Genomic DNA, 15367 nt, shown 5'->3' with positions numbered 1-15367 from the left:
TACTGTAAGGAGAACTAGCTATCCATACAGTTAATTCTAGGTAAGATCACGGTGGCTCAAGACAGCAGAGCTGAGAGCTTGAATCATTACAACAGGAGATGCTCAATGGTATTTAAGGTTCTTTTTGTGTACTTGTTTCTGGAATATTGATAACTTTCCAATAAGAAAATAGAAGTGTTTCTCTAGAATATGTAAGAATACAGTCAGTGTAAATTTAGAAAGTGATTGGGACCAAAATAGTCATGTTTTATATTGTAGGACTAAAAAAAATGTTTTCTGTTATTGTGGGATATTACTGTTTTCTGTTATTGTGGCAGATACATTCTCATCACGAAATCATAAAATGGCATTTAAAAGGTTAATCATCTGAACCTTGGTTTTGCGTGTGCAAGATGAAAGAAAAGGATTTAACTTTGTGGCCTTCTATAATTATCTGATAATGTATTACCAAAAGCATATCTCCCTTGAGGAGGAAAATTCCCCTTCATCCACCAAGGAAAATCTGGAGAATGAAGTAAACATAGAGCTTCCACTGTCTCTCAAATAAATAAAATCTTTAAAAAAAAAAAGATTTTATTTATTAGAGAGAGCACAAGTGGAGTGGTGGGAGGCAGCAAGAGGGAGAGGGAAAAGCAAGAGCAGGGAATCCCACGTGGGACTTAGTCCCACGACCTTGGGATCATGACCTGAGCGGAAGACACATGCTTAACCAACTGAGCCACCCAGGTGCCCTGAAGGAAGGGGTTTTTTAAGTTCAATGCCCTATTACTTTATTATTTGCATCAATCTAAGACTTCAAAGAGGGATTCTAGTTACCCATGAGACACATAATACACTTCAAAAAGTAATCCAGTAAGTCCTGGTTAAATGTTCACTTGGTTTATTACTAAAACTGCTGGGTAGTTCTGTATTAAACATTTATAGGTGCTATTTAATTTCCCTCTTGCTAATAAAACAGTGTGTGAAATTTTCAATTACGGTTTATGGGAAATTGAGGCACAACTTTCTGTGCTCTTTTTTGGTTTTTATCTGCTCATTAGAGATGAGGATATGAAAGTAACGGAACCGGTAGGGCGAGAAAGCATTGCTTTTCAAAGTCCAATTTAGATTCCTGGTCAAAGCTGACTGTAAATTTAGTAAGAATTTTCATTAGAAACATCAAATCTCGGGGCACCTGGGTGGCTCAGTGGGTTAAAGCCTCTGCCGTTGGCACCTGTCATGGTCTCAGGGTCCTGGGATCAAGCCTGGAATCAGGCTCTCTTCTCAGCAGGGAGTCTGCTTCCTCCTCTCTCTCTAACTGCCTCTCTGCCTACTTGTGATCTCTGCCTGTCAAGTAAATTAAAAAACAAAAACAACAAAAAAAAAAACAACACATCAAATCTCTAAGACTTGCAAAAAGATGGCTTCAGGATCCTACCCATGATTTCCTTATTATCTCTGTTATAAAAACCTGTACTCCTCTCTTAACATCTTCCACTCCTCTATAAAATACACTTTTACTGTTTTCATACAAGAGGAACCACTAAAAGAATTTATTGAGTTGCAGACCCAGGCATTCTGAGCTTCTGTTTCTAAAATACATCTAAACCACAGCCCTTCCCTCCCAGGCAACTTTAAAGGATAGTAAGAGTAGGCCATCTTTCCAGTTTCTGAATGGTCTTTGTATAGGAAATCTGGAACTGATCTTTATGATTTATCATTTAAGAGTTCTCCATTTTACAATTTTTAAATGAATCTCTTTTATTAAGTAAAAACAACTTAAAACCCTTCTGGTTCTGAGTATGTGGTTCTCATATGCTGTTATGTTGTATTATTGTGGAATTGCTTATTTCATGAGTAGGAACAGATCCAAATTTTTGGGGGCTTGGGTTTATACAACTTTGGCTCAGATCATGATCCCAGGGTCCTGGGATAGAGCCCCACATGGGACTCTCTGCTCAGCAGGGAGCCTGCTTCCCTTCCTCTCTCTCTGCCTGCCTCTCTGCCTACTTGTGATCTCTGTCAAATAAATAAATAAAATCTTTTTTTTAAAATAAGAATTTTATATTACAAACCAGCTTCTATAGAGAGAATGAAAAGACAACTCAATCTTTTCCTCCAACATAATTGACTGAAATTTTTTATTATTATAAATGAAGTTTTTTTCTTTCAGCTTCTCAACTACACTGGTGATTCCAAGTATCTGACTTCCTGTATGGTGTCTTTCCCTCGTGGCTTCTCACGTAAGGGCAAGCCTTGGGGTTTCAGTGCTTTGATCTTCTCCTACTGTCCCAGGTCCAGCTCAGCAGAGTCCTTGAAATACCTGCTCCTGGGGCACCTGGGTGGCTCAGTGGGTTAAGCCGCTGCCTTCGGCTCAGGTCATGATCTCAGGGTCCTGGGATCAAGTCCCGCATCGGGCTCTCTGCTCAGCAGGGAGCCTGCTTCCCTCTCTCTCTCTGCCTGCCTCTGCATCTACTGTGATTTCTCTCTGTCAAATAAATACATTAAAAAAAAAAAAAAGAAAGAAAGAAATACCTGCTCCTTCCCCACTCCCCAAACCCTGCTTCTACCATGTTGGTCCTAGGTCCTACGTGGGTGAGCAGAGCAAAGTCCCTGCATCGGGCTCCATGCTCAGCGGGAAGCCTGCTTCTCCCTCTCCCACTCTCCCTTCTTGTGTTCCCTCTCTTGCTGTGTCTCTTTGTCAAATAAAGTATTTTTTTTAATTAAAAAAAAAAAAGATAAATCTGGATCATCACTGAGGACTAATGGATGTGGGGATGGTGCTGGCCTTCACTCAAGATGGCCTCCCGAGTATAAGACCATGGCTGTAGGCTAGGGCAGTACACCCTGGCTTCCCTGTATCTGAGCTTACTGCTGCTTTTTGTCCATTGAGGAAAACAGGGAGGGCCTTCAAGTGAGGCTATTCAAGTGAGGGACCCTCATTCCAAAGTTTCCTTAGCCTCAGTTCACTGGGCCAAACTAGGGCCAACAAGTGCCCTACTTTGTAAGAAAAATGCTATGCATGGAATGGGCTGCTTCCCAATTCTTGGCACCCTCTTCAGATTTGGGGTCCAAGGACCCTCAATTCCAGGCTCAGGACCCAAAACCCAAATCAGGAAATAATTTGTTGTTCTAATTTTATATTCTGTGGCTCAACATGAAGTTATCCTGGCTTTATATGTATCTCAGGAACTGAAATCCTACATTCTTTCTATGCCTTGAACCTTCAGTTGAGGAGTTCATGCTTGATCTTGCTGGTGCACTGCTCACAGGCACACAGCACCATACTCAAAAGATTCTGGAGAGAGCATCCATCCATCTCGGTTCAGCTCAGGTCATGATCTCCCAAGGGTCCTGAGTTGGAGCCACGTGGGCTCCCCACTGGGTGTGGAACCTGCTTAAGATTCTCCCCCACTTCGGGGCGCCTGGGTGCCTCAGTTGGTTAAGTGTCTGCCTTTGGCTCAGTCATGATCTCAGGGTTCTGGGATGGAGCCTCACATTGGACTCCTTGCTCAGCGGGGAGCCTGCTTTACCCTGCATGCCATTCCCCCTGCTTGTACATGCTCTCTGTCTCTCGCTCACTCTGATAAAATCTCAAAAGAAAAAAATTGTCCCCTTCCTCCTCTGGCCCTTCTCCCCTGCCCCTTCATGTAAGATCACTCTCTCTATCTTCAAAAAGAAAGATCCCTGAGAGAACCATCCTAGGAGGATAAGCACCGAGACCCCACCATTCATTCATCTGTCAAGTCTTTGCATGCTAATTATGAGCAAAGCAGCATTTAAGAGTGCAGGAAGATGGCAGTTTGCATGCCCCATGTCGGTGGACACCTGCTGATGGAAATTCCTGCTGCCCAATGTCTGCTTCTGAGATCAAAAGTCTTGTATACCTTTTGCCCAGTATGGATCCAAATAGAGCCCTCTTGCCACAGCCTTTGGATGTTGAGCTTTTCTGGCAGTGTAGATCATCTCCTCTAGCATAAACAGCTGATCAGAGCCTTCAAGTTCTCTTGGCTCCAGTGAAAGACTTTGATCCTTGGTCCAGGCACCTCTTGCCTGTCCTGGGTCTTGTTGTATAGCCAAAAATGACAATGAGCAGTGAATGAAGAAAAGAGATCTATATTAATCAAATGCCATGTGTAAACTTAACTGGGAATCTGAATTAAATACATAAAACATTTATGAGACTACTAGCAGAACTTTTTAGGTGAGATGATGGTATTTTCCCATTGGTATTTTATTATGGCAAACATACAGTAAAATTCAAAGAATTGAGAGTGAGCACTGTTTATCACCAACTAGATTCAGTCTTCAACATTTTACTATACTAGCTTTATTACATACCTGTTTATCCAACCCTTTATTCAACCATTAATCCATCTTATGGGGGGGGGGTGGCATTTCAAAGTAACTCCCAGCAACCAGAACTGCCAGAGCTCCTCAAGGTCTCCAGGATGATGGGTAGGATGGGTGAATCTGATGGGCAGAGCCTGGGGCTTGTACTTGGACCCTAGCTGCATAAGAAGCTTCAAACTGACAGTATTGGTTCTGTTCTTTAACACAGACAAAATAATGGTGGTTTAAACAATTTCCATGTCTCTCTCATAGAAATGTCTAACCAGGTAAACAATTAGGGGCATAGAGGTCTTCCTTTCACATTCCCGCATTTTCTGAGATACCATTTTTTATTCATGGTGGGAGGTGGCTCATGGGATATTCCTCTAAGATTTAGGATAGTTGGCTTTCTGAATTAGGGGCAATGGGTCATGTCTGGGTAGCCGAAACCACATCCTAGAACAGGAAAGACTCTAAGTAGAGAGTCCAGCATGTTTTCCCTGAGAACTATTCTTACTCTTTAGTAATTGGGACTGTTTTATGGTAGAATTATCTCCTGGTTTTCTGGAACTCCTTATGACATGTTATTTAATTAAGTAAACACTTTGAGTTCCTTCTATGTATCGTACTTAGTGCCAATGTACAATGTGATGATCTTAGTAGTGCTGGTAGGGTGCTGTATGCAGGCATTATCCTATAGTCACAGACTGAAGAGTTTTTAACTCAGAAAAATTGTTCTTTTCGTAATTCTATGGTGTTTTAAAGATTTTTCAAAATGCTTTCTTGGGATTTATTCTCACCACTATGAAATATAGTATCATCTTCACTATGCAGTTAATAAAGGGCTTGGAAAAATTACCTAACATCACATGGAAGAACTGGGATTCAAACCTATATTTTTGAAATCCTCACCCACCACTCTTCCCCCTACACCACAGCCACTTCTAGACTACCTCAAGAAGTGTCAAAAGTCTGCCTCTCCAGGTTATGGGAATCAGGCTATTATTACAATCCCCAGTCACCCCACAGATTAGTCACTAATTGAAGTATAAAATGTACCTTTGATGAGGGATCAGAAGGCTAATTGAAGACAAAGCAGAGGCTGATCCTCTGCAGCCTCCCTGCACCCTCACTTCTGGGTGGGATATGGGTGACATTCTTCGGGGACCTCCCAACTATCTTCATGTTAATGCCATGCTAGAGGGGAAAAACAACTTTAACGTGCCAATGGCATGGCCTCCAGTACCTTATAGGTCCTCTTTAGCGTATGAAAGTTCTTTTGAAAACCTCCCTTTTTCCTTACCTCCCCCAACCCCAGAGTATATAATCAATTGCTCCTCACAACCCTAGTGCAGCTCTTTCTGTCCATAAGCCACCTTTTTGCACCAAAGGTGTCTCAAGAATTCTTTCTTGGCCATTGGCTCTGGACCTCACCCCACTGAACCTCACATTTATTCCAAAACCACATCACTTTGCGCCCACCTTGGGGCTTTGAGTCTTTTCATCTGGACTCTGAGATTTGGTGCAAATTTGTTGAGTTCCTTTCTCTTCCTTCCAGGGGCTTTTCAAAGAGTACAGTCTTATACACTCTTACTGAAACATTTTCATGTTGATTGGTCAGGCTGCAATCCTCTAGCCCATGGCTACTCTCCGGGGAGGAGAAAGCCTGTCTTTTGGCTGGAAGTTAATACCCTGGCCAGGATGGTAATAAGACCCAGACACTAGATGCCCTCTCTTTACTTCTGTCCTTATACAAAGGACTGTCTGTCTGGGCACAGGACCGTCATCTAAGTGACTGGCTCAGCTGCCAATCCTAAGACTCCCATGTGAGGTTTCCTCCTGGTTGATATAATGCAATCCCCTCCACTTCTCTAGTCTAGCCATTTCTGGCTGTGGGACCTCCTCTGGAAGCTGGCCGAAACCAATACCTGATGGAATAAAGCCCAACTTGGGAGGGTCGCCTGGGTGGCTCAGTGGGTCAAGTATCTGCCTTCGGCTCAGGTCATGATCTCAGGGTCCTGGGACCGAGCCCCCCATGGGGCTCTGTGCTCAGTGGGGAGCCTGCTTCCCCCTCCCCCTCTGTCTGCCTCTCTGACTACTTGTGACTTCTCTCTCTGTCAAATAAATAAAATCTTGAAAGAAAAAAAAAAGTCCAACTGGGGACCATTTCCTAGTTTGCTATAAAGGTCATATATGCTGGAATGCCATTTAGACCTTGATGGCTTCCCATCTTTACTGTTTTCCATTAATGTCCTCTACTAGCTACTTAAATGATAAATTTGGGTAATTTCCCTAGTAAAATTTTTCTAGCATTCTCCATGGGTTAAAAATGGCAGGTAGATAATACAGCTTTCTGGGTATAGGACAATATTTCAGTCCATTCACCAGGCACCCATTGGTAGCCTAGGATGAGAAGGGGAAGGGGAGGGGCTTCAGCATCCCTTCCAGGCCTCTTAAGGCAGGAATGTCTCAGGGGAAGGCAGGGTTGTGATCAATAGTGATTTCTTGTTTGAGGGACGCTTCTGGTTGCTTTTGACACACAAAACCTCTGACATGTCCTGCATGGGAACACTATGTGGGAGTTGGGTGGGATGGGGGCGTGGTAGATTTTGGTAATGGACCTTCTCCACTTTTCCGGGAGCACTGATGAAGATTTAGAATATAAGTGAGGTCCAGGGCCAACGACCAAGAGAGAATTCTTGAGACATCTTTGGTGCAAAATGGTGGTTTATTAAAGCAGAGGGACAGGGCACGTGGGAAGAAAGCGCTGCTGCCCCAGGTGGTGAGGGGCGGCTGATGAGATACTATGGGGTTGGGGAAGGTAAGGAAAAGGAAGGGTTTGAAAGAACTTTCATGTACTAAAGAAGATATACAGGATACTGGAGGCTTTGCTATTTGTCAAGTTAAGGTTGTTTTTCCTTTTAGAAAGGCATGAACAGGGACGCCTGGGTGGCTCAGTTGGTTGGACGACTGCCTTCGGCTCAGGGCGTGATCCTGGAGTCCCGGGATCGAGTCCCACATCAGGCTCCCAGCTCCATGGGGAGTCTGCTTCGCTCTCTGACCTTCTCCTCGCTCATGCTCTCTCTCACTGTCTCTCTCTCTCAAATAAATAAAATCTTTAAAAAAAAAAAAAAGGCATGAACAGTAGATAGTTGGGAGCTTCCTGGAGGAATGTCGCACTCCTCCTACCACACGTCCTTGTAAATAAGCTTTAGGGTTAGAAGAAATTCAGCTTTATTTACATTTCCCTCTGCCTCAGCCTCCCTCAATATTATGGAGGGGAAGATGACGTTAAGGCTTCAGGAACTGAGTTATGGGTCTCTGGAAGTTAGGCTACTGGTAAGAAAGCTTCTTCCTTGTCAATCACTTGGATATTTGTAAACTGAGGGAGACTCAGGTCTTGCAGGATTGTGATCTCTACAAGTTAACGACTTGTTTTTCCTTTAGGGAAGCCAGAAGTGCCTGAGGAATGCCACATACACCCATGCAGGGACGAGGAGGGTGGGGTTGCCGGATGCCAGCTTCTGCCTTGCCCTCATCTTGCTTTGGTTCCCTCATTAGCATGAGCTCACTAGGCTTCCTCTCCCCCAAGGAACTCTCCCTTGGGGTGCCTTTTTAACCCACTGGAAACAACTGGGATAGCAAAATTTAGGAAAGGACGGATCTCCTGCAATGCTGCATGGTCACAGTGGGCTCTGGCAGCTAGCTCTTTCCTGCAGGAAACAGGGCAAATAGACAGGTACCCTAGGTCCTCCCAGGCTTTCAGGGCTCTAAATCAGGACCCAGACCTAAGTTCCTCTTGGAGAACATGTTTGGCTTGTGAACTCCCTCCTGAGATACCGGATAATTATTTAACTGAACAGGCCTCTTCTGAGTAAACCTAGGTTGCTGGAGGAAGCGCAGCCCATTCCAGACAAAGGGGACTTTTGACCCTCTCCCCATTCGTTGTTCTTCCTAATAGATGTGGGGGCTTCTCCCTCACTTATTTCCCAGGTTAATGTCTATAACTGGAGCCAGCTGTGGCTAGTCTACCTCGGGGTGAGGACTTTGAGGGATATTCGCAAGCAGCTGCCTATTTGTTTTGAGGAAATAACCTGTCTTCTCTAGCCCAACATGGACAGCTTATTCCCCCTTGTTGGCTGCAAAACATGGCATATGCTCCTCTGTTGAAGCTGATGAGTTCTAGAACCAGAAACACTTTCTCTGCTATCTGGCAGCACTTTGCCTCTTCTGCGTTCCCTTCACCACCTGTTTCTACATCAACTTGGATGTGGCCTGCACAACTGGCTTCTAGACCATCCTTGGCACCTCTGACACCATTGATCCTCTGACCCCAAAGAAGAGCAGCCCTTGGACCTTACACCACCCACTTCAGATTTCCCCACCAATGTCTCAATTAAAAATTGACAGGAGGGACGCCTGGGTGGCGCAGTTGGTTAAACGACTGCCTCCGGCTCAGGGCGTGATCCTGGAGTCCCGGGATCGAGTCCCACATCAGGCTCCCAGCTCCATGGGGAGTCTGCTTCGCTCTCTGACCTTCTCCTCGCTCATTCTCTCACTCACTGTCTCTCTCTCTCAAATAAATAAAATAAAATCTTTAAAAAAAAATTGACAGGAGAAAATGGACTTCTATTTTTTATTTTAATTTTTTAAGATTTTATTTGGGGCGCCTGGGTGGCTCAGTCATTAAACATCTGTCTTCAGCTCAGGTCATGATCCCAGGGCCGTGGGATTGAGCCCCGCATTGGGCCCTCTAATTGGTGGGATGACTTCTCCCTCTCCCACTCCCCCTGCTTGTGTTCCCTCTCTCACTGTGTGTGTGTCTCTCTCTCTGTCAAATAAATAAATACAATCTTTTTAAAAATGGTTTTATTTATTTGTCAGAGAGAGGGAACACATGCAGGGAGGAGCGGCAGGCAGAGGGAGAAGCAGGCTGCTGGCTGAGCAGGGGTCCGATGTGGGGCTCGATCCCAGGACCATGAGATCATGACCTCAGCGGAAGGCAGATGCTTAACTGACAGCCCTGCAGGTGTCTGCGAAATGAATTTTAAAAGAGGATCTAGGTGGAATATATTCAGTATTTAAACTAATTTCAGTTCATTGCTTTAAGGTAGACATGTCTTAGGGTGCCTGGGTAGCTCAGTTTGTTAAGCATCTGCCTTCGGCTCAGATCATGATCTCAGGGTCCGGGGATCCACCCCCACATTTGGGGGGAGCTACTCAGCAGGAAGCCTGCTTCTCCCTCTCCCTTTGCCCCACCTCCCACTCATTTCCCTCTCTCTCTCTCTCTCAAAGAAAAAAAGAAAAAATAGATGTCATTAAGGGTATCAGCATTAAATATGAAACTTTTATTTTACCATGATTTATTGAAGGTCAAATGAGTTCGTGATTCTCTGTTGCAGTTTGTTAGCAAAAAGGTAACTTAAAATGATGGTTAATCTCAGCTATCTCAAAGTTTTGCTGGGATGATAAATGGGATTGAATTCATTGGACATCTTGGTCTTTTCCAAATGAGATAAAACACTAAAGCATTGAGAACTGGAGGTTTATGCTGTTGACTCCTTATTGCAAAAAACTAAGGACACTTGAGTCTCTTGGTAAACATGCTTTGTGCTTAAGTGATTCATAAATTTGGCATCTAAAGTGTTCTGGTGGAACAATTCACAATGGGTTACTACTTAGTTTTCACTGGAGAGGGAATTTTCTAAGACTGAAAAATTTTGCCAAATGTCATGAAGACTAATGAAAATAAGAAAAGCAGCTCTGTAGGTAGAAAAGTAGATGATGTAGGAAAGACGATGTTAAGGTTTGAAGCTGATGGCCGAGAAAGAATTCTTGAGACATTCTTTGGTGAAAAAAAAGTGATTTTATTAAAGCACAGGGACAGGACTGTAGGCAGAAAGAGCAGGGCATTGGGGTCTTGAGGAGTGGCAGAATATACACTCAGGAGCTGGGGAGGTAAGGAAAAGGGAGGTTTTCTAACAGTTTTTTTTTTTTTTAAAGATTTTATTTATTTATTTGACAGACAGAGATCACAAGTAGGCAGAGAGGCAGGCAGAGAGAGAGGAGGAAGCAGGCTCCCTGCCGAGCAGAGAGCCCGATGTGGGGCTCGATCCCAGGACCCTGAGATCACGACCCGAGCTGAAGGCAGAGGCTTTAATCCACTGAGCCACCCAGGCACCCCAGTTTTTCTAACTCTTGATTGAAACATTGCTGGTTCTCTAACCATTCTTCCAGACTAAGAAAACTTTCTCTTAAGACATCACTGATACATAGAAATAATAAAACGAATTGAAGCATTTAACTTTTCTCTCTACCTAAACCCTCTGAAATTCAAAGGATCTATCAATAAGTATTCTTTCTTCCATGGAAATCAGAGTCATTTGCCCAAGTTCAATAGAATCTGTTCTCCTTATAACAGGACACCATTAGAAACATTGGTTATTTTACCAAGGCTTTAACTCTAATGTCATATTTGAAAGAGATATGCATAGACTCAGATATGACCAAACAGTTTTAAGGAACTAAGGAAGATGTTACAGAAGATGAGAACCTCCACCTGCAACAACCTTGAAGATTTAAGGATCAAAATTGTTCAGGGGGCAAATGATGAGGAATCAGAAGGCTAGCTGAATACAAAGCACAAGCTGACACCCTTAGATCTCCCTCCCTCCCCCTACCCCCACTCTGGGGTGGGATATGTGTGATATTCTTCCAGGAAGCTACCCAATAAAACCTTGGTCATGAGCCCCTTGTCTTGGTGTATATCAATGGGTCCTATGCCAGGGGATGTGTGGTGTGATGAGGGAGAAGAAGTCAAGCTGAGGACAAAGCATTCCTGGGTGGGATGTGTGTGATGTTCCTCCAGGAACTTCCCAACTATCTTCATGTTCATACCTTGCTAGAGGGGAAAACAACCTTAACTTGACAATGGCCAGGCCTCTACTACCCAGTAGGTCCTCTGTAGCATATGAAAGTTCTCTTGAAAACCTCCCTTTCCCTTACCTCCCGCAACACCCAAGTATATCATCAGCCACCTCTCCGTAGCTCTTTATGCCCACAGGTTCTTTCCCTGTTCTTTAATAAAACCATTCTTTTGCACCAAAGATGTCTCAAGTATTTTCTTGGTCATTGGCTTCGGATCTCACCCCACCAAACCTCACCTACATTCCCAAATGACATCAAGTGGGTCATATGCTTGGGGAATGATTGCCAACGTCTATCTTGGGGAGTAGAGATAATGGAAATTTCCAAAGGAATTTTTATTTTTTTAAACTGATAAGACTCTCTCACTGTCTCTCTCTCTCAAATAAATAAATAAAATCTTTAAAGATTTTATTTACCTACTTGACAGAGAGAGGCAGTGAGAACGGGAACACAAGCAGGAGGAGTGGGAAAGGGAGAAGCAGGCTTCCCGCAAAGCGGGGAGGCTAGTGTGGGGCTTGATCCCAGGATCCCAGGATCCCAGGATCATGACCTGAGCCGAAGGCAGACACCCAATGACTGAGCCACCCAGGCGCCCCTCCAAAGGAATTTTTATATGTTGAAGTAGACTTTTACAGGATCCTGATGGGTTGGTATAAGATTGCCTTTTGTCATTAGCAAAGTATTAACAGCAAGGCAGCTGAGTCCCTAGAGGAATGTCACCCTGTGTGTTTCAAGGACTTGTCAATTGGCTGTAGGTAGTAAGGAAACTTAATAATTTTATTCTGCCTTTGTTTCCCACATCAATAATGATACTGTGTTGTTGTTTTTTTAAGACTTATTCATGGCAGGGGGGACAAAGGGAGAGGGGAGAGCAGCAGATTCCCTCCTGAGTGGGGAGCCAGTAGTGGGGCTTGATCTCATGACCCTGACATCCACGTATAAGCAGAAACCAAGAATCTGATGCTCAACCGACAGAGCCACCAAGGTGCCCCTCATACTGTAGTCCTGTAGGATATTGATTTTATTCTGAGGAAATACATGTGACGGAGTTTTGGAGTGTTGTCGAAATCCAGTCCACCAAGAACAAATTTTTTTAAGATTTATTTATTTGACACAGAGAGAGAGAGAGAGAGAGATCACAAGCAGACAGAAGGGCAGGCAGAGACAGGGGGTAAGCAGGCTCCCCATTGAGCAGAGAGCCCGATGTGGGGCTCAATCTCAAGACCCTGAGATCATGACCTGAGCCGAAAGCAGAGGCTTTAACCCACTGAGCCACCCAGGTGCCCCCAAGAACAAATTTTTGAGATGTGTTTGGTACAAAAAAACCCACGTGGTTTTATTAAAGCACAGGGATGGGACCTGTGGGCAGAAAGAGCTGCTGTACTGGGTTTGTGTGGAATGGTTGATTATATATATATATACCTGAGAGTCAGGGGAGGTAAGGAAAAAGGGAGGTGTCTAAAAGGGCTTTTCACAAACTAAAGAAGACCCTAAGGACACTGGAGGCCTAGCTACTGTCTAGCTAGAGAGCAAAGCATTAACGTGAAGCTATTTGGGAGTTTCCTGGAGGACTGTCACACACCACCCACCCAGGAGTTGGGTGGTGGGTCGCAGGGGTCAGCTTCTGCTTTGTTCTCAGGCTTCTGCTCAGCACAGGTGACAGCACTTAATTAAGAAATGAGTTATGAGGGACCCCTGGGTGGCTCAGTTGGTTGGGCAGCTGCCTTCAGCTCAGGTCATGATCCCGGTGTCCTGGGATCGAGTCCCACATCAGGCTCCTTGCTCGGCAGGGAGCCTGCTTCCTCCTCTGCCTCTGCCTGTCATTCTGTCTGCCTGTGCTCGCTCTCCCTCTCTCTCTGACAAATAAAATCTTAAAAAAAAAAAAAAAAAAAGAAATGAGTTATGAGCAATCATGGTGCCTGCAGCTTACTTTTAAACGATTCAATAACCGACCAACTTCCTTTCACAGGGTTCAACAACAATACCTACATACCTGGAGAGAAAAAATGAGCAGAAATGGTGAAATGCCAAGAACTGTTTGATCTCGGAAGAGGGTATAGAGGTATCGGGGCGCCTGGGTGGCTCAGTGGGTTAAGCCGCTGCCTTCGGCTCAGGTCATGATCCCAGGGTCCTGGGATCGAGTCCCGCATCGGGCTCTCTGCTCAGCGGGGAGCCTGCTTCCTCCTCTCTCCCTCTCTGCCTGCCTCTCTGCCTACTTGTGGTCTGTCTCTGTCAAATAAATAAATAAAAAACCTTTAAAAAAAAAAAAAAGAGGGTATAGAGGTATCCACCGCACTGTTCCCTCACCTCTCCGTCTGCATACAAACTATAATAACTGAACCCTGGGCCAGTGTGTGTAACACCGCCACTCCTCGCGGAGCGGCTTGGGGACCGGCAGTCGCCAGCCCTGGAAGTCCAGAGGCACAACCCCACCCCGCGCGCCTCTCTGGCCCGCCTCGCCGCCGGACTGGGTCTGGGCATGCTCAGAGGCCCCGCGCGCCCGCCCCGCCCCTCGGGCGTACGCGTGCGCGCACGGCGCAGGCGCGCGGCTCCCGGCTGCACGCGAGACGCTAGCTGCCGGACGCGGCGGACGGCTGACGCGCGGACCTGAGATGATGGAGCCCCCGAAGGTGGAAAAGTTCAGCACCGCCAACAGGGGAAACGGGCTGCGCGCCTTGGCGCAGCTGCGCCCCGGAGAGCTGCTCTTCCGCTCGGATCCCTTGGCGTACACCGTGTGCAAGGGGAGTCGTGGCGTCGTCTGCGACCGCTGCCTCCTCGGGTACGTGCGGAGCGCTCTCGCCCACCCGAGCCCCGGGTAGTGGGGCTGCCCGCCGCGGGACCCTGCCGGGTCGTGGGTGCGCACGTTTGGGGGTTGCTGCCCAGGTGCTCAGCCCCGCGTTTCCCGGGGCGCGTCGCGGCTGGCAGGGGACTGGGTGCGGGGGGCTGGGGGGCGTCCCAGGCTCAGCCCCCGCCGCTCGGTGGGGCCGAGCCGGACCCGCTAGCACCCCCCGCCCGTGCCCCCGGGCTGCCGTAGGAATCGGAGGGAGCCGGTGGGGCAGAGCTAAGGGGCAGCGTTGTGCTGCGGGTAATTTTACCGGGGAACCAAAAGTCTGTCCCGGGCGGCACGCTTCATCGGTGCGGCCCCGGAGGTCACGGCTGGCTGGGGGTGGTGGTGGGGGCGCAGGGATGTGTGCCAACCGGGCTGGGTAGTCGGGACCCGCCAGGAGAGGACCCGGCTGGCGGGAGGCGGAAGAATCTCGCTGTTTACCGAACACTTTCCAGGGTCCAGGTTGTGTTCCGCCTGGAGCTCCGGACATGAACGGGGCATCCCTACGGAGCGCATCGGTGAGAGCGAGAATTACCTACAGCGAATCCGAAGGGCTGAACTAGAGATGCAGTACAGTGCGGTGGGAGCCCAAGTTACTGAGGTTCCATGGCGTGCTTTGCATTTGATGGCTGTGCAGGCAAGTCCAAGTCTTAACCATCTTTCGGGATGCGGGAATTCCTGCGAAAGCGTTTCATAAGCCTGGAAGCCCGGGGCCAATGTAAAGTGCTATGTTAAAGCAATTTATGGAAACACGGTGTGTGTGTATACACACACACACACACACACACACAGAGTCATAGGATTTGTGTCGAGCAACTAATGTTACTGAGCTCCTATTATCTGCCAGAGGAGATGGGTGGGATGATTTTCCACAGGACTACCCTTCAGATCTCCTAGCCTGGGATTTGGGTGGGTGGAGGTGAGGAGGTAGTTGCAGAATTCAGATCCGTAGCTTGACCATTACTCTTAACCAGTTCCTCATTTGATTCGTAATTGAGGAGTTTATTTATTTAATTTTGCATTTTAAAGTTACTAAGTAACAGTAACAATTGTATCTGTAGCTTCCTGATATGACCATAACAGTAACAGTAAAAAAATCAGTTGAGAGAGCACTTTTCAAGTTTTTGTAAACGTCACAACGTAAAAAAAAGTTTTGAAAACAGTTAATTTAGGACTCGACTATTTGCTGAAGGCCTCCAGTTGAAAGTTATAGATCTTTGATTCTTATTCAAGCAAAGTGGAGAGCTGGGCTCTTCTTGCTCTTGTTAAATCATCTGGGGGTGTATCTCAAGTTCGAATGTA

General features: G+C 46.1%; 1 protein-coding gene across 1 annotated transcript in view; it reads left to right on the top strand.

The window, feature by feature from the left end:
- Nucleotides 1–13802: 13802 nt before the first annotated feature.
- Nucleotides 13803–15367, top strand: part of SMYD3 (SET and MYND domain containing 3) — a 689511-nt gene continuing 687946 nt past the window's right edge. Inside the window, exon 1 of the mRNA XM_044267073.1 lies at nucleotides 13803–14017. Coding sequence (XP_044123008.1) covers nucleotides 13851–14017 — 167 coding nt within the window. The 5' untranslated portion in view covers nucleotides 13803–13850. The remainder of the gene's footprint in view (nucleotides 14018–15367) is intronic.

The sequence above is a fragment of the Neovison vison genome, chromosome 10, assembly GCF_020171115.1.
Source record: "Neovison vison isolate M4711 chromosome 10, ASM_NN_V1, whole genome shotgun sequence".
Classification (NCBI taxonomy): Eukaryota; Metazoa; Chordata; class Mammalia; order Carnivora; family Mustelidae; genus Neogale; species Neogale vison.
Note: the sequence above shows the minus strand (reverse complement) of the source record. Positions and strands in the feature narration are given on the sequence as shown.